This window comes from Hippoglossus stenolepis, chromosome 21 (assembly GCF_022539355.2).
Source record: "Hippoglossus stenolepis isolate QCI-W04-F060 chromosome 21, HSTE1.2, whole genome shotgun sequence".
Classification (NCBI taxonomy): Eukaryota; Metazoa; Chordata; class Actinopteri; order Pleuronectiformes; family Pleuronectidae; genus Hippoglossus; species Hippoglossus stenolepis.
The window spans coordinates 11,978,526-12,005,432 of NC_061503.1; the positions used below are offsets into that span (position 1 = coordinate 11,978,526).

General features: G+C 43.8%; 1 protein-coding gene across 1 annotated transcript; it reads right to left on the bottom strand.

The window, feature by feature from the left end:
• Nucleotides 1-6,703: 6,703 nt before the first annotated feature.
• Nucleotides 6,704-25,707, bottom strand: LOC118100823 (phospholysine phosphohistidine inorganic pyrophosphate phosphatase). Its single transcript, XM_035146252.2, has 7 exons — nt 25,546-25,707; nt 25,121-25,308; nt 24,286-24,439; nt 24,125-24,188; nt 23,929-24,021; nt 23,105-23,196; nt 6,704-7,314 (listed from the first exon to the last, which is right to left on the bottom strand). Exons 1-7 carry the CDS (start codon nt 25,674-25,676, stop codon nt 7,218-7,220), a joined length of 819 nt encoding a protein of 272 aa, XP_035002143.1. The 5' UTR covers nt 25,677-25,707; the 3' UTR covers nt 6,704-7,217.
• Nucleotides 25,708-26,907: the final 1,200 nt, after the last annotated feature.

Genomic DNA, 26,907 nt, shown 5'->3' on the forward strand with positions numbered 1-26,907 from the left:
TCCTTGTTTGGACTTGTTGAGTTCTCTGCTCAAAATGACAGAAAAAAGACAAACCTCTTCACGTTATATCTAAAGATTTCCTCCAGCCCGTTTTGACAGGGATCACAGAGCTGCTGAAAATGTTAAAGTGTAACCAGGTGCACAGCAGCACCTGCAGCTGTTGGCAGGTGAGGGAAGTTACGTGGTGAGTTTGTATAGAGCTGAACAGCCGCTCAGTGGAATCACGAGGCTGAGCTCACCAGCAGTTTCTCCCTGGGTTTTTGGCAAAGTGGAGCCAATTCTTATTTCTTTCCAGCCTAATACTTCTCACCCGTTGTAGCTCGGTCTGTCTCGTCATGTCTCACCTCACCAACCGAAAGGGAGTAAAAAGTGATGCCAATTTTCCTTGTTGAATCATATTTTTTAAATCTATCTTAAATTAAGGCTATAAAAGCAGATGAGAGGTGACCCACACTTTTTAAATGTGATATATTTACAGAGGTTTAGTGACAGTTATATAATTAGATTTAAAAATCATTAAATACAATAATAAATACTGACAATTTATAGAATACATGTATTGATTTCCAATCATCATGTCTTTTTTTATTAGAGTTTAAATCCATTTATTTTCTTTCTTAATTATGGTATTTTTGATTCAATAATAATCATAAAAAGAATGCAGCCATTATCCAAAATTTGAAATATAAAATAAAGTTTGAAATCCATCACATTGAGGTATTTCTACTTTACTTGAGAACTTCTAATAATGTTTTTAAGCTGCTAAACATATTCTCACTTGTTGATCAGTGATAATAATCATGTAAAAATCTACTATACTCAAATACATCATAGTACAACACTTACAGGGTCACTCAGGGCGAGAACTTGTACTTTTGATACTTTTGAGAACATCTTGCCGAGTTTGAGGACGTTTTTCTTGTCTGGTCATTTTTTCTACTTTCACTGAAGTGAAGAGTCTGAAAGGAAGAGTTCTTCCCGCTGCTGCTATGAGCCGAGCACACGCATCAACAGCAAGGTCATTGTTGAAGACGTCTTTAATGCATCAGTATGGACTGACCCAATTAAGTAGCAGGAAAAGACAATCACAAGCGTAGTAATGGTACAACTGACGAGCCTGTGTTTGTGTGCTGAAGCGGCGAGTGAGTAGGGAGGACGCCAGGCAGGGGTGGGAAGTCCGGTCCCTTTCTTTCTTTCTTTCTTTCTCTTTTTGTGTGTTTTTGATGGCGGGTGGAGTGGTGGAGCTGAGCGGCGGTTTACCCCAGAGACCTCGCTCCCTCCCCTGCGCTGGGAAACAAAAGGGTCTTTTTCTCTGAGGAGCACAGTGACGTGGGAGGCGGCTGTGAATGTGGGCCATGTGTCAGGGTTACTGCTGCTGCTGCTGCTGCTGCTGCTGCTGCGTTCGTCTGCTTCCCCCCCCCCTGCTCAACTCTGAGGCCTGAGAAAAAACCCTCCAGGATCACTGATCCAACAGTGCATACCACTATCTGAGCGTTTGTTCAGACTTGCGACGATGCTTGGGATTCTTTGAGAGCGTAAGGTAGCTCTGAGGGAAGCACGCCACCTCATAAATTTGGAGACTGAGATGCTCTAATATCTCACAGAGCATAACTGTGGCGTTCAAATCGCCTACAAGGCCAGAGCATACTTGTGATGGATTGGATCACTGCTGCATGAGAATCTGTGTGCTTGCACAGTGAGGTCACATTTACACTTTGTCAGACACATGCACCAGCCTCCTCTTTGCACCAGTTAGGGCCCTTTTTTCTTTTTTTCGCGTAATGAGTCCAGGAGGGAAAAGGCTAAACAGTAACGATGTAGAAGCGTCTGTGTGGCGGCGCGACACACCGAGGGGCCCCTGGCCTTTAATCAGCGGAGTGACAGAAGTGAAAGGAGGCTGTGTTCGGGGAGAAGATAGCAGGACAACAAGATGGGACACGCCGTGCCCAATGACCACAACCCCCACCAGCACTGACAGCACAACAGGGTGGCGGCGGGTCACTTGAGAACTGTCACCGAAGGTTATTCACGGTCTCGTCAGATGAGCCACAGTCAGTGCAGATGTGTCAGAGGTTTTAATGGTGGGTTAAAGATTATATAGATACAGATTTCTTTGTGTTATTTCGTTACTATTTTGGTTGTTGTTTTCGTCTACGTTTGTTTGTTAGTTAGCAGGATTACTCAAAAACTACAGGACGGATAACCACCAAATTTGGTAAAGTGATGCGGTGTGTGTCAGAGAGGAATCCATTGAATTTTGGTGCGGATCACTTTTTTTTTCACTTTCTCAACATTGCGAGATCGGACATTTTTTAACATTTTCGTAGATTTCTCGTCGATCCAAATAAAAATCCTAATTTTGTGAATTTAAATGTGATTTAATCAGTGGATTGTTGGACAACCTATAAGGAGGGGCACTATTATTATTATTACTTTTTTTTACAACTATAATTTCATTTATATTTTAGGTTTGTGAGTTATTTTCCATTTCACCAAAAAAAGAAACTATTTTTCCGACGTGGAATTTTTCATATAAACAAAATCAAACCGTGTGTATCATAAAGCTGAATGTTGGCGCTCTACCTCCGCTTGGCAACTCGAATGTGGTCAGGGTGATAAGCAATGTAGCAGCACCACCCAGACATTTCCAGACGAGCTCGTTGTGTAGGTAAGTTGTTGTGTATCATTTCAGCCCCACACTTTGTTAGATTGATGCACAACCAATTACAGAGTGTGTGTGTGAGGTACAAGCTGGTAACAGTTGAGTCAGTGTTATGTCTGCACCCACACAGAAGAGAAGCATCGAGGTCGCACAAGACTTCTCACGTAAAATAGCCGTGAAAAGTGACACTAAGCGTTTGTAGGATCGGAGGTGTGAGCGCTCCAGCTTTGAATCCTTTGGCTTTTACAAGACGCAACTGGACACCCTCAGGGCAGAGAGCTGGAGCAGAGAGAGACGGCTTTAAAATGGAGGTCAGCTTTAAGCCCCTTCAGACCTTTCGCAGAGCGAGACAGTTCGTTTACACTGCACGGTGACATACGACCACCCTCCCGCCCCGGATTGTACACACACACGTGCACTCGGTGGTATGACATCACGGAGGTCACGCTTTGTGTCTGGCGAGGCAAAGTCTCGCAGGCTTTAGCGGGCGGTTGAGCAGGGGTCGCGTCCCTGGAGGGGGCCTGTGACGGCTTTGACCATGTCAGCAGAGTACAGAGTGCTCTGTGTACGAGCCGAGGCGCTTCTCAGATTGCATTCAGACTGGCAGGGAGGGGTCGGGGGTTTGGAGTGAGGGGGGTGGGTGGGGTGCAATGAGTAGAAGGAGGAAATTCAGGCATCGCCATCCAAACCCCGTCCTGCAGCCTATGAGCACGCCCACGTCACCGAGGGCTGTCGGCATTGCTGCCCACAAGGGAAGGAGAGTGATGAAATGTGGGGAAACCATGTGGCTTAGCGGGTAAAGAGGCCTCCGCATGGACCAGCACTCTACACACACACACACACACACACACACACACACACACACACACACACACACACACACACACACACACACACACACACACACACACACACACACACACACACACACACACACACACACACACTGAAGGGAGGGGACCAATAACTGGCTGCTGTCAAAACAAGCGCATGTTTCCAAGGATAACGGCGCATTCAGGGCCTGCAGGTGTGCGGCGTTGTCTGGTCAGCTGACCCGCCGCTTCCTGTCAAACAGGAAGAGCCAAACGAGCGGAGACGAATAGTTCAAGGTAACACACAGCTGGCAGTTGTTAAAGGTGGGTTAGTGCAGGTGCGTTACAAGAGCGGCAGTGTGCGTGCCATGTAAGCGGAGTCGAACCCAAACAGATGACATAGAAACATATACGAGTGTTTGCTCAGACACACTCTCCAGCAGTGTGTGTACGTCTGTGTGTGTGTGTGGAGTCTACTCTGTAAAGATCTAGAATGATCTCAAGGGTCTCAAGATTTTAATCATTCCAACAAATAAAATCTGAATGGCACTTAGTAGAGCGCATACGTCCGCCAAGGCCCAACAGGCCCTTAAATTCAATCAAGCTGCACCAAATTACACACACATAGAAATCATGCACCTAAATGTGCCAGATTTTTTCCCCCCGTCTAGCTCCATGAATTATTCTCTGGGAAACAGAAACATAAATCCTGGATCTGCACCAAAATGTTATGGTTTCTTCCCTGACCCATATTGTATCCTCCCACCAGGTTCCGTGGTAATATGTCCAAACAAACAAACAGACAGGGGTGAAAATGTCCTTGAGGATGGTAAAAAAATTATTTGCTTCAAAGTCAACGCCACTGATTCTGTGACATGACACGTGTTTTAAAATCAATCACAACTTTCTTGGATTCAGTTACAAACTTTGTGCAGTAAGGAGAGCGTGAGCAGCCACATTTAACAAAGAGCCTCATTCTCCTCCTCCTCCTCCTGACTGACACATGCTGCAGGGGCTTTGCATCCCTGAGGTGTCAGTCATGCAATGAGGAAAATGAGATCATCAGCTTAATGACTTGAAGTTTATAGAAGCAGAGGAGAGGAGAGGAGAGGAGGAGGAAGAGGAAGAGGAGAGAAAGAGGAGAGAAAGAGGAGAGGAGAAGGGAGGACGAGGAAGAGGAAGAGGAGAGGAAGAGAAAAGAGGAGAAGGGAGGAAGAAGAGAAGACCTGGGGATATTCTTGCAGACAGTTATAACAGTGTTTTGGTATGACTGTAGAACCGGATTCTAAAAGTTGCATCAAGGTTTCTGAGAAAAAAGGTGATTCACCACTAAGTATTGATTGTAATTTATTGTTCAGGCTTTGAAATGTCAGATAAAATACACACGATTGTTTCTTTTTTCAAACTCCCAGAGTCGCATCTGTCACCCTGCAAATACCTAAATCTGAAAAACAGTGAAAAGCCCAAAGGGATTTGGTTTATATTGATAGGAAACAGTGAAAAAAGCCGTGATTGTAGGTTTGATGAAGACTTGTTTGCCGGTAAACATCATCCTCAGAGTATTAAGTACTTGTACGGTTCTGGAATGACTCTCTATCAAATTAATTGGCTTTTTTATTTGATAAATGACTTAAAGCAGTGATTAAAATTCTTCCCTGTAAATTTTCCCCATTGACTGAGCTGACTGAAGTGATTAGAGCGGCTAATCTCCTCAGACTAACTGTGTTTACTTGAGCGAGCACACTTGATGCATGTCAACACCGGGGTTAACTGCGGCCACGTTACACATCACGACACTCCGTGTACGTTTGGATGCAAAGCTTCCGAAAGGCCCCAACTGGAGAGTGAGCAACAACAACAGCTGCAGTCAGTCAGTCAGTCAGTCAATCGACAGTGTATTAAGTCTGTCGATAGGATCCCGCAGCGGTGAGGTCATACGCGCCCCGACACGTCTCCTGAAAAGAGGTCATCTCTATTATGTGAAAGGTAATCTTGCTCTGCAGCCGCGGTCACAAGGGAAAGAATCAATGTGCTGCCCTGCAGGAGGAATATATCAGTGTTTACTGATCGCCGCGGCCCCTGCCGAGGTAAACTGCTGCTAATTTGTAACTTGTGTGGAAAAGGGTGGACGACCTCGGGCCCTGGCCTGAGAGGTGTGGTTGACACCCGGCTTCCTCTGAAGGCATGTGTGTGCGTTTGCCGATGACGAGCCCAGCCCGAGTGGAGGTGTTGAAAACCGTGGCCTATATCCTTCAGAGCGACTGCACTTAAATGAACTGGAGGAGGAAAAAAAAAAAACAGAGTGAAAGCCAAGTGAATTCACCCGAGAGTCGTCAAATACACGTGTAATAGCTTCGTTAAAGGCCGATGGGCAGCAACGAAAAAAAGCGTGAGCTGTTAGAAAACTGGTTGCCAGGTGCTCGCATTTTCCCGCGTGTATTAATATGCATTTCCAAATCTGAAGTAGGAACGGTGCAGCCGCTCGTTTCATAATACTTCATAGCATTTCATTACCTTTAATTGCCCAATAACATTCAAGCTTGTGTCAGCTAATGGTGAAGTGAACCAGAAAGACCTCGATGAATCACTTGGCAATGGGCTTTTGTTCTTGATGAATCTATTTGGTACACTGAAACCTCGGGGGCAGCGTTGGAGAATCGTTTGTTTTACGCCCCACTTCCAGAGGCCTCAACGATCCAGCTGGCACACACAAGTCCCACAACCAATTCTTTTTCCTTTTTTTTTTACCCACGTCATTTTATCAGACACTGGAGTGAATGTGCGTCCGTCTAATGAGCGGGAATTAACAATGTGACTGCGATGGGACGTCCCCCGACAGAGGCGGCCCACAGGCAAGTAAATAAAGATAGAGCGCTCTGGAGATGTGCGATTCTTCGCTCTGATGATGGAGAGCTTGTTTCAGTTTGTTTACAGAGGGAGAAACATGAGCCCGAGCGCCGGCGTAATTCATCACACTCGGAAGAGTTCTGCATTTATCATCTCTCAGAGCAGCTCACTTCCCATTTTCAGCGACTTGTTTTTTTTTTTTTCAAAACCAAAGCTGCTCCGATATGAGTCCAGTTTAAACCAGAGCCAGGGATAAGTTTCCCCCAGTGTTTCAAGAGCTTGAGTCTTTAAAAAATAAGACTCAAGCATAACTATAACATAGTTATGCGACAATGGCCGAGAAAAACAGGCAAATTCAGGAAAGATGAATATTTTCAGCTGGTAGATTGGTAGTAAAATAACTTTATTTATAATTATCAAATCCAAATGCAAACATAACTGACAACTTCCCGCTCCTTAGCTATAAAGTGCTACTCTTTACGAAGTGTGAGCCCAAAATAGTGTCTTAATTTGTTGACTCCATGAACAGTAGCTCTGTAACGTCAGCGTCTGAACACACAGCGATACTTTCCCCTCTAACCGTTATTCAGCAGCTGGTTACAGCCAATCCATGTCAAGCTGTGGTATCTTATCTGTGCCAGCGCTACACTGACAAATGCACGGTACAGACCTGGGTTACACTTCTGCAAACTTTATTCTAGAAAGACGATGTCTAGCAGCAGCTGGGCGGGTGTTTTTTCATATTTCACAGTACAGGGAGTGTGTTGGTTACAGTGTTTGGACGGTAGTTTAGGTTGTAGAAAGTTACAGCTACATGAAAATGCTACAGTGCACGAGCCTGTATCACCGAGGCCTCACAGTAAATGCAGAGCCTTCCGGTATCTGTTGCCTCGTACTCAGCGCCCCCTCTGACTGAGGATCATGTCCACAGCCTGGGACAGGTCGTCCACGGTGCCGTCAGCCGTCACCGTCGGGTGTTTCTCGTCACTGGGCCTGAGGGAGGAGAAGCAAAAAGACCGAATGAAAACAGGAACAAACAAGTCCCCACACAAGGGTCGTAAACGAGAAGGGCCAACAGTCAGATGCTATCGGCCACATTAACAATACCGACTGTATAAACTGGAAAAGAGCAGGACGTGATGGTCTCAGAAGATTCAGGAAAGGCAGAGTTTACACAGAGGCAAACACAATTACTCTACAGCTTCAGCTTAAGGGGGAAGCTCTGGTGATAAATGGGGTCTGTGTACTCTCAGAATTATCATAAGAGCTCACTTATGATCAACAGCAAGTTTAACTTCTCCATGTGGGTTCTTTGCTGTGCTGCTTATCGCCACACTTCAAGGTGTCTGTGCAGCTGGGCTGCCAAAAGCCCCTGCAGGGTCGTGAGTGTTTTCTCTGTCTCCGTCACCGGCGATCACACCGTGTCCCAGACGTTTTCTAGAACATCTGTGGGCAAATTAATATACTTGACTGCCGACTAATTCCCCAAAATACCAGATTCTAAAAATAGAAGCAAGAGAATAATTTGGTCCCTTAGGACCCGATTGTGATATGAGTAACATATAAACCTTTCTTTTTAGCCATGCTAGAAGTGAGACTCTATGGAAATGAAGGTTAGCCAGCAGATTTTGGCTTTTTTAAAGATAATGTGTCCTCATATTAAGTTTGTTTATTAGAATGGGTTATGAGACGGCTTTATCTTTACAGATATGTATCTACATATAAGTATGTATTTAAAAACATATAAACAAAGATGAGGAGGTACGGGGCCGTGCTGCCTCGCTCTTGCCATTGTTTGGCTCCGGGCCCAGTGATGGATACAGATATGGCTGTTTAATCAGCTGGTAGGGGAAATGTGATCCATTTGGCGTGGCACCAGGATCGGGTCAACGTGCAGGACCCTTTTCCTCCCCATTACATTAAAAGACGGAGACGCCCCCTTCATTCATGCGCAGGGCTGCTCAGGACTCCTGTCCTGCTCGTTTATGAAGCGGTGCCTATAGATCCGCCCTCCGCGGGCCGCCTCGACCGGGCTCTGTGTGCTGCCTCTGTTCCCCCAGTCACGGGTTGGGAGCTCCAGATGGGGAGGCTTTGTCTGGCCCGGGGTGTGCGGCACACACCACCATTAATCCTGCCCTCAGAGCTCGCGGAGGACCATGGCAAATATTTGTGAGCTGTCCAAGTGTAGCGACAGAAAGAAGAGGCCTGTGGGGAGGGGGGTGAGGAGAGGTGCTGAATACTGAGGCCGCACTGAATACAGGGAACCAGTGCCATATGTTTACGCATGTCTGTCAGCCGCCAGTGCTTGGGTTACGTGAGCTGCTCCACTAATGGTCGAGGTGTTATGTCTCCTGTGCTGGATCACTCCTGCACCCTTTTCTGCCTGAGGACTGATTGAGTTCACACGCACGCACACACACACACACACACACACACACACACACACCACTTAGTCACATGGTTCTTATGTTTCAAACAGCGCAGAGCACAGCGTCTCTCCAACCTGATGCTCCTTTAAATCTGCCCCAGCCTCCTGCCCTTTAGATATGCATGCATGCATGCATGCGTGTGTATTCATTTTGTTGCTTTCCTCGCATTGCAATGAATAATGTACGAGTAACCAGGTCAATGTGACCATGCAAAATTCAGCACAATGTGGCTCTCGTTACTGATGAGGTAATCTGCAGCTCACGGCTTGTCCTTCAAGTCAATGATATATCAACACACGTGGAGGAATAGGTTTGTTCCCCAGGCCTAACGGACTCTGCACAGCCTTAAACGTCGCTGCAGCCGTGTTGAACGACTCTAAAACTTCCCCAGAAAGTCGGTAAATGCTCGCAAGGTTTGGGTTGAGAGTGGGCAAAGAACAACAGAAGCAGAAGTTTGGATTTGAAGATAAGGATTCCCAAGATGAAGACTGGAACATTGAGTTCCCATGTTTTAAAGTTATGAAACACCTATTTTAAATGAGATTTCAAAACAGGTACATACACTAATCCTCTACAACAGCTTTGACATGACAGTGGATTTAACAGATGTAGGAGCTGGTCAGGAGAACATGGATATCACGTATGTACTGCTCAGGCAATATAAGATTATAGGATATCACATGGAGAGATACTCAACATGATATTTGGAGTAATAAAACATGGTGATACATTTTTATACAGACATGGCTCCATGACATGAAAGTGGATACGAATGACTCATACAGTGAGTTCACTTGTGTGTGAATGTCAGCTGTGAAGAAAAGAAGGAAAAAAATAAGGGGAAAGGAGGTTGATAGAAACGAGGATACGAGGGCAGTGTCTTTGTTTGTTTTGCTCAGATATATTCAGTTCATTGTCACGGTAGCTGACCGCAGGGTGAAAGGCAGGACAGCGATCTCATCAGTTAATGCTTAACACATTAGTACATAAACATAGAAACACGTGCACGCAGAAGGAAGCAAAACTGTCGGGTACACCTGATTTCATTTTACACTCCCCTCACCTCCGCAGGGTTCCCCTCTTTCCTGTAACAGCTCCAAAGAGGACAAATCAGTTGTGCCCAACTTGCAGGTGCTCTGGCTAAAGCAGAAGTAAGTTATATGTAAATGAAAAATATGCTGAAAGTCTCTATGGTACATGCAGAGCAGACAAACGGCATCAAAACGAGAACAGGGATGAGGTGTGGAAGGCAACCAGTGAGGATAGGACTCTGATAAAATGCAAGCAGGCATAAATCTCAACTCCTAAACCTTCCTTTGTAAAATCCCCAAATAAATAAGCCTCTTTGTAATGAGTGCAGCCGCCTGGTTTTACAGAGGGTAGTGACATTTATGAGAGCTGCCACAACGCTGTGAGGAAGCGTCCCCCTGCCAGGGAGAGACGGAAAAACACTCATTGTGTCGACGTGAGTTTTTCATACCAGCGCTGGAGTGGAGCCAAAACACTGCCTCGTTTCAAACTGAAGCGGACGATACAGCCACGCACCCCCGAAGGAGAACACGGCCCCGACTATCACTGCGGCCTTTATGTTCCGCCAAGCCTTGTGGGCGACATGAGATCCGAACACAAGACAAAGCTTCCTCCCCACATCGGTGGAGGTGCGTTCACTGCGTGTGCTCAGTGATGTCGCAGGAGTCTTCTGGCCTCGGGGGCGAGATCGCAGCTCGACTGACTCTAAAGGTCATGGGGGGGAGAGGAAGACGGAGAGATGTTCCAGCCTGGTTTTATCATCATCATCCTCATCATCATCATCATTGTCCACTTCAACTTCACTTTTACTCCCTTTTTTGTTTGAATCCACCTGAGAGACACATAACACGCTTGATGCAACACAGCTGCAGCCTCTTTCAGAAAAAAGAATAACTGAACTGGGGAAACCACCATGTTACATGTGTGTGTTATGGCAACAGCAACGGCAGATGCTACGCTGCAGCCTTCACATCCTTTTCTGTGGCCGTTATCGCTTTACTGTGCAAAAGGCTGATGAGTCATGATCAGCAAACAGCTGCTGCAAGGTTTTTCACACTTCACACGGACGACTCGGGCCCCGACTCAAAGGGGATTCCCTGAACGCAACGTGAAGGGTCACTTGATGCATTTCCACCCTGTTGCTCTCCGTCTGTGAGTATGTCTGTGAATGTGCGAGAGACAGATACGGAACGAGAGAATCCCGAACCATCGAAACCACGCTGGAAACTTTTTGTCTTTCCCGACCACATGCACATCTGAGGCCGAGAGAACAGGACGCACGCGACAAACATTCACGTTCTGTCCCTCAGACTTTAAAAGTCCTACACCAGTGTGTTTGCAGCTAAACAGTACAGCTCCCACTTTCAACTGCCTGTGGTGTAGTTTTAGATTAGTGTCCTGCCTCATTGACTTCTGTTCATTTCCATATTACCAGGCTCTTGAAACACCCTCCAGGCCCAGTGGCTCCCATTTCTTCTTCTCAGCCTTAAAGGAAGAAAAAGACAAACTCAAGTGGCCCATCATCATGTTCCAAACATGTTCTGAGTAGACTGGATGTATTTCACGCTAACTGTGGATATTGTTACAGTATATTTCTTACAATGGAACTGTCTGGGCTGCTTTGTTCATTGTAGCCACACTACGACTGTTTGGTGTTGTAGACGTGGACGTTTCTACGATTCATCCGTTACTTTCAGCTAATTACTTCAAGTCTATTCATAGCTTTTAGCTTCACAACTGTTAATTCATTAGTTTTAGCTCTTTAGTACTTAAAGCCAACCGTTTCAACGATTAATTAATTACCTTTATAGATAATTTATAACTTTTGGCACCCTACTTATATAATTCAGCAGTTTTAGCTATTTTATCATCTTTTACATTCAGCTATTTCAACTATTAAGTCATTATCTATGGCTGACTATTTCACATTTATTAAAACCTTTTTGCAACTGTTTTAGCTGTAACTATTTTCACCTATTATTTGATTACCTAAAGCTAATTATTTCAATCATTGGCGAAAAGTCCTTGTCGTAAGAAAGCAGGCTGTTGTTATGACTTTTAATGTTAAGATGCTTTTCACTGTCAAATCTACTACAGGGGGGTGATGATGACAATTTGACAGTTCGACAACACAGATTTTGACGAGGAAGAACAACGCATGGGATATAAAACGATATTATCTCTGCTTCTGCTACATTGATTATTGAATTTTCTTTTTCAGCTTAACGTTGTTAGTCATACAATGTTTTAGGAGGACAATACTTGGTGAACTTTCAGCAGAGTTCTCCTTTCTTGTGCTAAGCTAAGATTCAACATCCTCTCGTAGTCATAAATTAAAAGTTAATATTTCACTTTTTAAAAGTTCTCACAGAGCTTTGACTTTAGAAGAATGGCTCCTATTTCTTTGACCACATCCTTATAAAAGTTGTTGTGCTCAATATGCAGAGCTTCATGTGGCCTAGATCTAAACAGACTCTTTTCCTCTGCGTGTTATTAATAGCTGTGCCACCGGTGGCTTGCTGAGCATTCACTTACGAGTGTATATCTCTACATCTCTATATGTGTGTGCGCGTTTCGCTGGCGGGTGAAGGACTGCTGCCTCACCTGCTTCTAACATGTGCAGCTCCACTCAAACAGTTTGGAGAAAAAATGGCTCCAGGAGAAACCAGGCAATGCCCCAAGTCACCCCAGCCAAGCAGCCTGTCTATTGGTAATTGCAAGACGGATTGGATCCCCATTGAAGCGGTCAAGGGCCTGTGTTCATGTATTTAAGAGGCAGTGCTATGTTTCAGCCGGCCATCTGTGGGCTTAAGCTCTCACGATTCTCTCCCACTCTCGCTCCTTTCCTTTCTTTCTTTCTTTCTCCTTTCGCTCTCTCATGGGTGGAAAAGAACCGTTGAGGGGCTCAGTGGTCGAGGCCCGACCGGCTCCTTTGTCTCGCTGTGGGAGTATAGTCTCACTGTGAAAAAAGCTTCGGTTAATTATTAATATCTCATTGACTTATAACGCACGGCAGGCTTTAGAGGAGCCTGCGGGCAGGGGAAGCTGTCACCCCGGGGTGGTGAGGGATGGCGGGCCGGGGCTCGGGCACCCAGTGGAGTCTCATCAAACTCTTTAACCTCTTTGTGCAGCTACGGCCTTATCCATCTACGATCTGCACCCAGTCTGTGCGGCGCTTTTATGCTATTATCTCACATCTATCTGATCCAAACAGAGGGTTCAAAACACAGCTTGAATGAGAGAGAAGTGGGGGTGAATCTCACTTTATCGCTTTCGCATCAATTCTAGCTTTACAGGGTTTTGCACACGAGTAGGTCACTGATCATTGTGACCTTTAATCACCCCGTATCTGTTGATATGGAAAGGGCACGGGTTAATGGCGTCCTTCACTGAAAACCTTAGCTTTGAGTAGCAAATACTCACTGAATGAATGTACAGGGATTAAAGGGTGATTTAATTAGCTCCATCACAAATGAACCACTTTGGTTCACAGCAGTTATAATAAATGTCATTAGTGTGGGTGGACTCTCAAATTCCCAGTTGAATTCAAAGCAAATACTCAATAGGTTTATCTTCACATGTAATTATGCTAAAGTACATTTTTTTTGCCGTGAATATTAACGGTAAACTGTGCGAGTGACAACCACATGGTTTGATATAATGGCTGTGTACATAGCTGCATAGGTAAAAATAGCTGTCATCAGTCCAGGGCGTCTACAGCTACTGTATATACAAGTTAACTATAATACTTTTTTTCCAATTCCACTGAAAATGAAATTTAAGACCAAACTTGTGATGAAAATACACAGGAAATTAAAAATATTTGTTGTTTCAAGTAAATGCAAATATGTTCGTCAGACTCCACCCCCTTGATTGAGCCAAGTTTGAAAGACTTTTGACACACAGCACAGTTTGCTGCATCAGCACTTCCATGCACTGGCTTTAACCACCACGGGGACACGTCATCCTCAAGCCGCATCACATTAAACTTGAATTTCCCTTTGTTCATAAACTAGTTTAACACGTAAACATAACCAGAAACAAAGCAATGATGCAGTAGCTGATCCTGCGGTTGCAGTTTGTTGATGTTTCTAGATTTGTTTGCCTTGAGTCTTGGCCACCATCGGACGAAACTGCAACTGTTATAAATCCAAGTTGATCACAGCTGCTGTCCCGTGTGAACGAGAGCAAACGAGCGAGCCTCAAAACACGCGTTTCTGTGGAATATTCTATTAAAAGCTCAGAAGTATCAATGTAAACGAGGCAAAAAGAGGCAAAGCAGTGTTGGGTCTCACGCCAACATCAGAGTGCCGGCTGGACGAGGAACTGCTTCCAAGGATTGATTGTGTTTACATTTCCTACAAAGCTGCCGATTCCAATCCAGGGGAAAAGGATGAAAACATAGATTAGATACAAAGTTAATTAGATAGACTGTTGTTGTTATTGTGGTAAAATGCTGCCCTTGACAACGTTTAAGGGAAATTTCATTTTTAAACTCATATGTGCTTAAACTCTTCTCATTTGTGAAAACCTTAATTGCTGCAAACCAAAGGCAGAAGTAATAGAGGTTAAACAACCCACTGTCCCCTGGACACGGCTGCATGAGGTGGGAGTGTGCAGCCAGGAAAGATATCCAACCAACAAAACGTTCATGTGTTATCTGTTAAAGACGGGGAAATCCATCAGTGGAAATGGAAACCTTACGTAACATGTATTTTCCTATTGTACCATGTAAATATCATGCAAAAGCCCTGCGGCTCACAAAGGAGATGCTGGTCCGACACAGAATCTGGCTCCAAATGCACAAGATGGCAGCGTTCAGGGGTATTTTAGCTTCATTTCTAGAGGAGTGGGAGGAAGTGGAGACGTGCCGTCCATCTTTATATTTCGTCTATGTTCAGGTACATATTTATTATCATGTATAGGCCTTTTGTATCCCTCAATTTGTCATTATACAACCTATTATACAAACTATAGATGATATACAATATATATTTCATCTCTTTTGCTCCAAGCCTACAGTGTTACCTCGGGGACAGTAACAAACTAAACACAGTTTACTCAATCTGCCTCTTTGCCTCAGAACAAACAAAACCCAACAGGTCACTCTGCTCTGGATTTCAGCGCCTCTGATGAACCAGGGGGATCTGAGCACATCCCTGTGGATCCTGCCTCAGTTCAAAGGTCATATTGTGCACACAGTATGATTCACTGGATCGGTGTAAATGGTGTCTGTGAAGGCACAGAGGCAAACGGACCTCAAGGACACATTGAGTAATACTGCAGCTGTCGAGCTGACAAGCTTTTAAGTTCACAGCCCAGAGCCTCAGCAGAGAAATGAGATAACTTCGTTTCCTTCCCACACTGACAAACACTGATGTGCGAACAGTGGTTAGCAGGACAGGACAGGGTGTGGGACTGTGCTGTCTTCCTAGACACTATAAAATGCTTACACTCTTATAACAGTTGACAAAAGGTCAAGACAGAGCAGCCATGCAGAGAAAATGCAACTCAAGCATTAACCTGCTTTGGCACGTTGGATCCAGCTCTATAAAAATGCATTCCAAAAATGGAAACTAAAAGCATACTCCGGTGTGAGAGAGATTTCATAAACGTCTGGGCGACACACATACGAACAATGCCTCGTAACATAGTATGTCACATGCGTTCCAGACGATCACTCCCTGTCTGACGGGGGCACACCTGAAACCCTGTACATTATCACAGCCGCTCAGGCTATAGGACACCAGCGAGCGAGTGAAAGATAAACGAGGCTGAAATACAGTATGTACCTGAGAGCTATCCCAGGGCAGCGCCGGGCTCATAAAGGAGATAAAGGTGCCACCACCACGGCCGTGCACAGAATACACGTCTGCCCTGTCAAGGTCCGGTGTCACAGACCTGTGCGGCTATAAATCTAACACACTTCAGTCTAATGTCTGTGTGGTTCACGAGAACTGAGATCTGATAGGTCGGTAATGTCCACGCAGGAGGGCATCACCTTACTGTAGACACACATAATGATGCAGTGAAACGTTCACACTGAGGCCTTTCATTCCGTCTGTCATTCAGCCCCTACATTTATTCACTGTGGAGAACTGTTGCACCAAGAAAACAGACAAATTACATGTTGCAAACAAGATAAGAAAACAAAGCAGAAACTGGAATAAATGAAAGTAATAACTAGTAATAAATAATGAATTTTAGCAGCATGTGTTAAATGATTTAAAGGCAGAATATCTGTAAGAGAGTCCTTTTGGAAATCAGATCTTATGGCTCTGTTCTTTTCCAAGAGTCGCTCTATGGGGGTCCATCACCGCAGGGCCACGTCTACACCTCTACCTCTATTGATTGGCCTGTTCTCACTGTTTCCGTAAAGGGAAAGTGGTTATTTTAAAATTAAACTCAGGTTAAAGTCACAGAAACGTCACGTCTACCAATCGCCGATCGCTTATTTTATTGATACCGCAGCCACCTCCCAAGTCGTTATCATCGTAGGGCTGGGGCGATGACGAGAGGCGCCATGGTAATGGTGGGCCTGGCGACACAGAACCAAGCAACTAGGCAGGCAGTGCAAATTTATGACAGTGATAAAATGAACAGCTCTAGTGCGACTCATTTCCTTTTGTTTGCACGAAAGAGCTGTTGAAAACCACTAAGTCCAGGTGTATCACCATCATGGATCAGGTAACAGAGCAACATGCATACGACAGAACATTTCAAGGCTTTTTAAAAATCATTTTCATTTTTGATTTCTCATGATCTGTTTGCTCAGGCTTATTGACCTCATGCTCTGCTAATGAGCAGCCCTTCACTCTATTCACAACTTCATAGCAGGTACCAGAGGAAATCGGCTCTGGATATATCCCTCCACTCATCACAGGTGACGTTTCCAGTCTGGACTTCTGGGAAGGAGGGAGGGACGGGCTCGGCACACACGCTGGACACTGGTGACTGGTTCCTCTGGACCACACCTGCCCTGGATCTGATTGGGACGTTTATTTTACGGTGTATTGTTGCCAGGAGATGATAAGGAGGAAGTCTGTCGTAACGATTTTAAGAGCTGCGGGTGCATTCCTCTGTCAGAAACGAACTGTAACTTCCAGCGCTCCTGCCTGGTGTCTGAGAAAGAGACTCACCAGGTCACATTACAGGATTTCACTGTGGCAGAAAACCCACATTGCGTTTCGCCCTCAGACGACTCTGATTATAGGAGTAGCAGTTGCACTGATAGCTTTGAATATTTGCATACCAGCCATCTGGTGAGAACTGTGTGTTCTAACTGAAGTTATTCAATACACAAAACGACATGTGTGCACGATAATAACAGCTTTACTGATAAGTGGTGTGTGTGTGTGTGTTAACTACTTTACTTTGTAGTGCATGTTAGACAATTTACAACAGTCATGGAATGGAAAAAAAGACTGTTAATATGTATGTATGTATAATGTATTGATGCTATGAGGCTCTAATGTAATTTTCTTGCACATATTCTTAGATTCTTATTATTCATGGAGGGAAAATCCATCTATCCATCAATCATCTATACCGATTACACTTTGAGGGTAGCAGGGGGGTTAGCTGGAGCCAATCTCAGCTGACATTCGGCAAGAAGCGGTGGTACACCCTGGACAGGTCGTCAGTGTACTGCAGGAAAACAACTATTCACATTCACATTTAGGGTTAAGGTCTCCAATTAACAAAACCCCCAATCTACAAGTATTGGGATTGTAGGGGAAAAAGCCGGAGTACCTGAAGAAAACCCACTAAGACAAGGGGGAGAACATGCAAACTCCACACGGAAAAGCACCGGCATATCCGGAATTCAAACCAGGAATCTTGTGCTTACCAGTTCACCAAAATATTATTATTAGTATTCTGATATGCTAAAGTCACATTCACGTCACATTGTTTGGGGGCGTAATAACGAGCCCTGTGGGGGAAAAACTCCACACAGAAGGCCAAGCCGGGATTCCAACCAGGAACCTTCTTGCTGCGAGGTGACATGAAATAAAGTTGCCGATAGGGAAAACACGTTCATGTCAGCCTCCGGTAAGTTTAATATGAAGTCAAAGATATCAAGAAGTCCTGCTTTCTATGAAAAAGCAATAAAAAATCCAGTTTAGCAAAACAACACAAGAGTCAACAAAGCAGCGGGGGAAGAGGCTGAGAGCGGGCGACTTCAATCCCTAATAGTTACATCTGAGGAAAATCCATTTCTGCCACAAACATGGTCGATTAATCCAATTAAAAAAGCCTCCACTGGTTGTCTGTCTCTGATTTCACTTGTTTACAAACCGCGATAAATGTGTAACGTGATATAAAACAGCTACTTGAACCTCAGCTAACATTTATCCGGCGTGACTGCAAGGCAAGCTCGAGGTATGTTTGGCATGTGAGAAAGCTGACGGGTGAAACATCATGATGAAAGGTTTCGCCGTCTTTTTCTGTTTCGCTAACCAGGCACAAATGCTCTGAAAGTGTTTTACCTTTAGCGTGTTCTCTCTGAAACTGTTTTACCTTTAGCGTGTTCTCTCTGAAACTGTTTTTCTATATATAGTGTGAGCTTGCACTGCAAATGTGACCCCCCCTCTCATAGTGCAGAAACAATAACACTTAAGGAAAACTCATCTGTACGGCATCACATGACCACTGAACCCCTGCAAAGCTGACTTCCTGTTGTGTCCCTGCATGTGTGACGGCTGCAAGACAGAAACCAGGGTGCGGCTTCTGAAAAGTGGCTCATTGTTTTTTTTGTTTTTTTTTAATCATCAGGGGCTAATTCTCCCTGGAGAGGTTTGATCTGGCTCGGCCTGTTTGGAAAAAAAACATTTCCCAACACTCACATTAGCAGCGGAGCGTCGGCCACAGGGAGAGGTTCACAGTGTAAACCATTCTGAAGATGCTCGCCGCTGTGTGAAAACGTTTGCTGAGCCAGATCCCAACGGGAATCCAGCGAGGGCTTCCTCTAACTCACTGGCCCCTGTTCAAAATACCTGCATCAATACAGCGTTAGCGTCCGGCACGTCAATACTGTGTTTCTTCACAGCAGAATTACAGACACCAGTACTGAAGGTGTTGGTTAAATCAAAAGCCTGGAAGTCAGCTCCTTTGATTACCACCGATACACAGAGAAACAGAGCGCATGCCAAGATTAAAAGCCTCAGAAAGTAATACTGTCGGCGAGGAGCAGCAATTAAACTGGATTACAAATAGTGCATGAAGGAACAGCATGGTGTGAACCTGCTTTTGTGAAGGCTTCAAAGATACCCAGCTCCGTGCTGAAGCAGTTCCTTGACGATAAGAGAACAGAAACAAAGAACAGAGGGGCAGCCGAGGCCACAAACCGTGGGAGATGACTGTGTAAAAAACGTCACCGAGACACAGTTCTGCCAGTAACGTACACTGGTGAGAATTTCAAGATGGAGAAGTAAAACAAAAAAGCATGTTTAAAGCTGCATTAATCAACTTTTGTTATATCAAAAATTGATTCAAAAGGGTTCAATCCGAGTCTTTCAGCTCTTTGTTCTGAGTTTTGGCCCAAAATAATACAAGAGATCTGTAAATTAACTGTACTTACACTTTTTCAGCCTTATCATCCACTCAAAGCGTTATACAGTACAAGTTGCATTCACCCAGTTATTCTCACAGCACTTCTATATACACACACATTCATTCACTGTCGGACCAGCTGTCCGGAGCAATTTGGGGTTCAGTGTCTTGCCCAAAGACTTGAGGTGCTGGGGATTGAACCGCAGACCTTCTGGTTAGTGGATGACCCTTTGTTAACTGCCACTAAGTGGTCAAAACATCAAATAACACACAGTGCAATAGTGCCAGATTCTCCACTAAAAAAACAACTGCAGTCCAAGTTCTTTTCCTAAACACAGCTAAGCTTTATCAGAATGATCAACAAAATAAATCCGGATATACTGCATCTGTTTCAAGACTGAGCAAACCAGACTGAGAACACGAGCGAGCATTTGGCGCTGATTTTTAAACATGCAGCGGTTGCTGATACCCTGGTCTGGACAGAAATCTGCCTTAAAGTATTGAGGTTTTAATATGCAGCTTTTGATGTTGTGACTGAATTCGACACATAATAACCAAAGAGCTGAGAGGAGGCTGGAGCAGAGCGCGGCGTCTGCGGATTGTTCACATGCAGCTGATTTACATCAGCAGCCAGATCTCCAGTCTAATTTCCAACCACTTTCTGGTGGTAGGCCCCTCTTTGCAAACCTGTTCTACATTAAAGAGCAAAGGGTTCGCTGCTCCCCCGAGAGAAGCGTGTGCTAACTTAAGCTCGTTATTTAAGAACAAGGAAACCTTGACTGCAAGCAGAACACTCCCTTATTGAAATTACCTCTATTTTACACCTATAGTCTTAACAGCCCATATTTGCAGGGCACTTCAAACTGCAGGAACCATCACAATGACATTATACGCACATGAATGTGTCGTGCATCATATTAAAAGGTGCATTGAGCATAAAAATATTAAATCTGCTGACATGATTAAAACAACATGCATCCATTTACACAAATCTGACATCCTGCAGTATTGTAGAGTGAAGTCAGATTATGTTAAAGTGAAGGCAAACATTTATCAACTTTTTACCTTTTGAAATGAATGAACAGATAGTTAAAACATGCAAAATAAGAAAATTTGTGTCACACAGATGTAAATAACTTTAAATAATGTCAGGTCAGCCCTTTCTTAGGAACAGAATGTCAAGTCGAAAGCATTTTTCTTTTCTGTAAAAGAAGTCGATATGATTAGATTTGTCTGTGATTTGTATCTTTTCCCCTTCCGGCCTTGTCACCGGGCCTGAGGTATTTGAGGCAGTCTTTTCTCCGGGCGTGATGGGAACTGGAGGCCTGCGCAGCATCTGGTTGACTTGGAAACAGCTGTGTTTTCATAGATCTGACTGAGGGTTTATAGCTGCTCCCAGAAAGCCTGGGTTCACTGGGCCTGCTCGGCTAAACAACGCTAAATCTCACGTCTCCCCCGTCACCCGCCGTCCCACGGAAACACGCGTCAGAGAGTGTGTATAGTCTGCAGAAGGATCTGGATTATTGTAAGGTGTCTATGTTCAATGAGTAATTGACAAATCATTCTAGACAAATGAATTCTAATTTTAATACACACTTTGTTTTACTTCCTATGATACAAATGGAAAAACCTTCTGTTGCAGCTCACACACAAACATGATGCAACGTCTTACGCTGCAATTCGAAAAATATTTACACCGATTTCAGTCGGAAATATACCTGTGTAATTTAACTGTATTGTCATTAAATGAATATTATATAAAATCCCTAAGTCTACTCCGCTGTAGAATGTGTATATGCACCAGTTTCTCCATATAAACTCCATAAACCACACAGTCCATACATCTACGCCACCACAGCTGAAACACAGCACGTCACGTAACACACTGAATTTAAATATATGTTCCTCTGCCCAGATCTCTCTCTCCTCCATATGCTATCATTTAATCTGCTTTATCCTGTGTTTAGTTGAGTATCTGCGACGCTGTTCAGAGTGTCACAACACTGGAGCTGAACTGAGCTGCTGGGAAACGATTGTGAAGTCACATAACCCAGATGGATTCAGCTCAGTCCACTGAGAATCTGCATTCAAAAAAAACTTCAGATACATGTGGCTGAAACACTGCCGGCTTCTGAACACACACACACACACACAGATACAGACACACACATGCAGGCCCGTACGTGCCAGCGACACACACAAAAGCACGGAAAGGTGGAGCCACAACACACCCACATACTCCGGTCATGCACATAAGAGTAACAGACAGGGGACAGGTTGTACAGTGAGTGACTGTGCTCTTAGTGCAGGATTAGAGCTGACTGATGCTCAAGCAGATTACTCAGCGTTCTCGGGTCACATGACCAAAACCTGCATGCCAATGCACAGCAGTGGAGCAGGTCAGCGAGCGTGGCGCTCTTCAGACTACTAAAGCGGGGTTGTAGCCAAACAAGCTGGTAGCAATGTTAGGAAAGAGGAAAGAATTATCTTTCTTCTAAAGAATGAAGAGAAAGTAAAAAAGAGCATTTATTTTGATTTATGAACTATTATAAGGATTTTTTCTATTTTTTATTTTGTATTCGAGAATTTATATTATACCAATAAATGTGAGAGGGAAAATACTCCACCTTGGTTGAGGTTTGAGCTCTTTTCTGTGCTATTGTTGTTAGTTTACATGCAATACATAAGATACAGTCAGAAAATATGATGCAATGCACTGCATTAATCTATGTAAAATTACAAAGCAGTACTAGTAAAGCAGTTTGCAGTTAAATGGTCACGACTGCAATCAATTACAACATTACCACACTGCATACCAGTGAGGCTATAATTTATGTAAGTGAATATAATTTCTACCACTTAAATGTGACAATTTCCTGATTGGTAGGATTGTATTTATACTTTTAATTAAGCCAAGAATCCAAACACTCCCTCTACTGCTGCTTCTCAATAAATACTGCAAATTTTTTTTATCAAAAAGGTTTTTAAAAATATGGTTTTCAACACCAGCACAAAAGTGAGGTAGTCTTAGTCCATGAAAGTACGATTTGACTTTGAACATACATTATAATATACAGCACATGTGTGATGTAATGCGAAGCACCATAAAAGTGTCCCCTCTTAATTCCGCTCGCTTTTCTTTTTTCTTCACGCCCTAACTACTACATCTATATATCTTCTAAAATAATCAACCATATGTTTTTGTAATTACACCGTAAGAAGGGCGACCCCAGTAATCTCCAGATTCGGGACCATAAATCCTACGGAGACGAGCGCTCAACATGTGGAGAGAATAAAGCTATTTCTGGTGGATTCTCAATCAAATAAACAAATCTGGAGGAGTGAAGAATGGGGTGGTTGGCTCACAGGAAGCCTGTGAGTTTACAGAGGAAACTTTGAGGCACAACACTAGTGCAAGGGTGCCCTCTTCTGACAAAAAGATGAATTGATTTGTTTCTAATGTGGCCAGACTAACTTCACACCATACCCAAAATATGGGACGGTTTAAAAATAAATTTCTTCAAGGGTGCTTAACCTTTTCTAAAAGCAAAATGGTTTAAAATTTAGATGTATGATTTCTGTGGTACTTTATGTAACTTCGGTTTTTTTTTTTTTACCTTCAGGCCTAGGTTTCTCCAGTAAATACCTTTGTCCAGGAGCCTTCAGCAGGACACATCTAGGTATGGGTAAATGATAGTTTGACACCAGCAGCGGCCACTAAGAAGTCCAGTTCGGGTTTTGTATCAAGGACGATACCGTTCACTGACGATCACCTGTATTTTCCAGTCCTGACTTGTATGCCTTTCATTCCACAGTTCTGCGCCCCACCTACGTCGTTCACCAGATCGTCCCCGATCATCAGCACCTGGAAGAAGAGAGATCAGAGTTTTATTTAGTGGATCCTCTCAAGCAGACGGACTTAGAAATATCTGCCTATCTGTACCCATTAGCTCGGGGGACACATTTTACTTTAATTTTCTATTAGACTTTGATGTATTTTAGTTTGATCCATGTAACATAAACTTCAGATCAAAGGTGGACAACTGTAGGGATCCATTCACTCTTTCCCTGGTAGCATTAGTTTAGCAGCTTTATGGTTTTTAAAAAAAACATTTAATGACGTGATTGTCATTCCAAAGATTCCTATCTTTGTTTTGCCAAAAGGGCATGTTGTTATTTCTTCCTGTTGTTTCTGCCTCCGAACCACGGATCATCAGCACTTGGCAGATCTTGGCACTTGGCAGCCGTTTCTTTTTAAACATGCTCAGCAATCCTCAAATGTAGATGTGGATTATAAAGAATCCTGTGAATCTAACTTGTAAATCCAGCTGTTTGTTCTGTGAAAGGAATCAGATTTCGGATTTGAAAAGGAATTTTTGGAAAAGGAATGAAAGGAATGATAACTGCTTGATTTTGATCATTATGTGACTGACTCAACAAAGACCGTCTGCTGGCGAGGGAAGCAGATGTATCCGTGTCTCAGTGAAAGAAAGGAAATCCAGAGAATGGAGCGAGTCTCAGACTGAGATGAAAATACTCAACAAGACGCAAGAATCACAACAAACCTGTACACGCAGTTTGACCTGCTGCTACGCACCTCATGTGGTTGAAGCCCCATGTCATTGAGAACACTCTGGAAGAACATTGGGGATGGCTTTCCAATGACTTCGGCCTTTAGATCACAGGCGTACTGGAGGGAGCAAAGAGTTAACAATAACAACTCTTTGTTCACATGCACAGAAATGTTGTCATCTATTCGTATCAATGCACATTATGCAGCTACTGTACTGTACCTCCAAAGCCTTCATGTAAACCCCGACGTCTAATGCCAAACCATTTGTCTCCTTGTAGTACCTCCTACGAACACAGTAAAACAGATATATTCTCACGATATTACATTGTTGACAATGTGGTTATTATTTGGAATAGGAAATATTATAAACAATGTATTTACCCTTGGCCCAGAGACAACAGCACTGGCTTCTCCAGGCCTGTGAGGACCCTGAATGCATCGTTCAGGTTTTGGTAGGAGAATTTCTCGCCTGCGTCTCCGATGACCACACAGTTTGGGTCGGTCTTGTCAACACTGTCGAACTCACGGAGAATTCCTGCGGAGGAATCAACACACACGTCATGTTTTGACACTTAAACAGGCAGAAGGTGGAGGACAAGTTTCATGAGGGATTTCATGGGGAATTGTGATGTCACATGAGATAAGAAAATAACCTGTAACCTGTGTTCCTGCTTTAGCTAAAGTTTAGTAAAATCTACAGTGTCTTGGTCTTTTAATGGGATGTGTGGACAAGGACAAAAAATATATATATTATTGCAAGTCTTATCCTCGAACACAAGTTTCAAGGAATTTATAATGGTCTTTACTTATATAGTCTTAATGACGACTCAAAGCTCTTTACTGTACAGTTTGTGCCATTCACACGTTGACACAGCGAATCTAGGTGTGGCACTTTCATCTAGGTTCAGCCTATGGCCCAAGGACACTGCGTCGTGTACATTGGGGAAGACTGAGATCGAACTACACCTTCTGTTTAGAGAGAATAATCCACTAAACCCCCGGAGCCACAGCCAAACACAAAAACGGACCCTATATTAACATAAACAAACAAGTCTTTTATTTGGTTTGTTGTGTCCAGTGTGCAGAAGCTTAACTTAACTTAATTTAGGCTTAACATCACAAGCACCGCACTTACAGGATCACATGCAGGAATATAACCTAGAGATATTGTCACAGCCTCTCTTATAAATTCTGACAAATAATAGAGCAGCATTACCATCATGCACCAGCAGGTGAGGCCGGAGCCCCCTCTCTTTGAGGACAGCTACAGCAGCGGGGGCAGGAGAGAAGACCTGGGACACGGAAATGTCAAAGCCCACGATCTGCAGCTGGGCCACAAACTTGTCTCTGCAGGCCTGAGTCTCGTTGGTGCAGAAGCGCAGCTGCAGGTCTGAAGACATGAGCCTTTAAAGCAAAGGGAGAAGAGGTCAGATGGGGGGGGGGCGCCCAGCTGATCCTAACACAGCGATACTGAGAGACCCCGTGTTAACTGCGTTCATACATGCATGCAGAAGCTTCAGGAGCACTGCAAAAAAACATCTCATCATCTCCATATGTTCCCGGCACAGTGGAAACAGTGCACATGCATGGCTGCACCTCTGCTCCACAGGCTCGGTCAGACTCTTGTGTTGGTTCTCTCACCTGTTCACAGCTTCAGCGGAGCCCGGGATGGCAACAGGGCCCCCCTCCGCGCTGTCGTACAGGACCCCGCACATGTCCAGCACCACAGCCTTCAACCCCCTCGCGCAGCCCGGCCACTTCGTGTCAGCCATGACGGAGTGAAGGCATCAATGCGCATGTGCCGGATGGATCCGAGGGAGGCAGTGCTGTCAAACCACGCCTCAGCCCCATGTGGACATTGACTCGCTGTATTTACCTTCTTATCCTTGTTTTAATCACCACCACGTTTAAAATGTCTGTGTTTTCCTCATTTATATTATATTTTACATTTTATACTCACATTCCACTGCATTCACCTGACAGAGGCACTTTACACATGAGATTCAACACACAGGACATTTGAATTAGTCAATCAAGGGATCTGGAAAGTGATGTGATGTGAATTTCTACAGTGTTTTTTGTTTGTTTCCTTAAATACACAATAAATTCATAGATAAAGAAGATGTTTAACAGATGAATCAATAGTGATAATGTTATACATGGCACACCAGCAGGATGAAAGTGTAGCTGACACCTGGCCTGTGCAGGACAAAAACAAATGATGACATAAGTATAAATAAATAAATGAATAACAGTAACAATACAGACATAGCTTCCTGTCAAAATATAATAATGAATAAATGCATAAATAAAATATATGTAGATATTTATTAATAAAGGCAGAAATACAGAAGTAAACATATATAAATCAAGAAATGTAGAAATATATAAATAAATAAACAAATACATGTGGAAATACAGAAATAAACTAGGGCTACGTTGTAGCACTAACGGGCCCGAGCACAGGCATTTTGAAGCCTGTTGCGGTTAGTGGAGAGCGATCAACTAAAAGTACGAAAGTAACTAAAAAGTAACTAAAAGTACGAAAGTAACTAAAAAGTAACTAAAAGTACGAAAGTAACTAAAAGTACAAAAGTAACTAAAAGTACGAAAGTAACTAAAAAGTAACTGAAAGTACGAAAGTAACTAAAAGTACGAAAGTAACGAAAAGTAACTAAAAGTACGAAAGTACGAAAGTAACTAAAAGTACAAAAGTAACTAAACTTGCGGTCAGTGGATGAGGAGGAATACATCCAAGTGTAAGACATGCAAAAAACAAGACATTTCCTGTTTCCACCAGGGGGCGCTGTGATTTTAAGTCAAGATTTCTGTGTAGATGTCCCCAGGCCGGGACTCTTGTCTTACATGTCTAGTTTGGAACTCGATTGGAACAAATATGTCAGAGATACAGAACCTCATGTTTTGATGGTGTGTAATCAAACTTTGATGCCACGCCACGGTCACACCGTGTGACGAAATCAAATATACCGAGGCAGATTATAT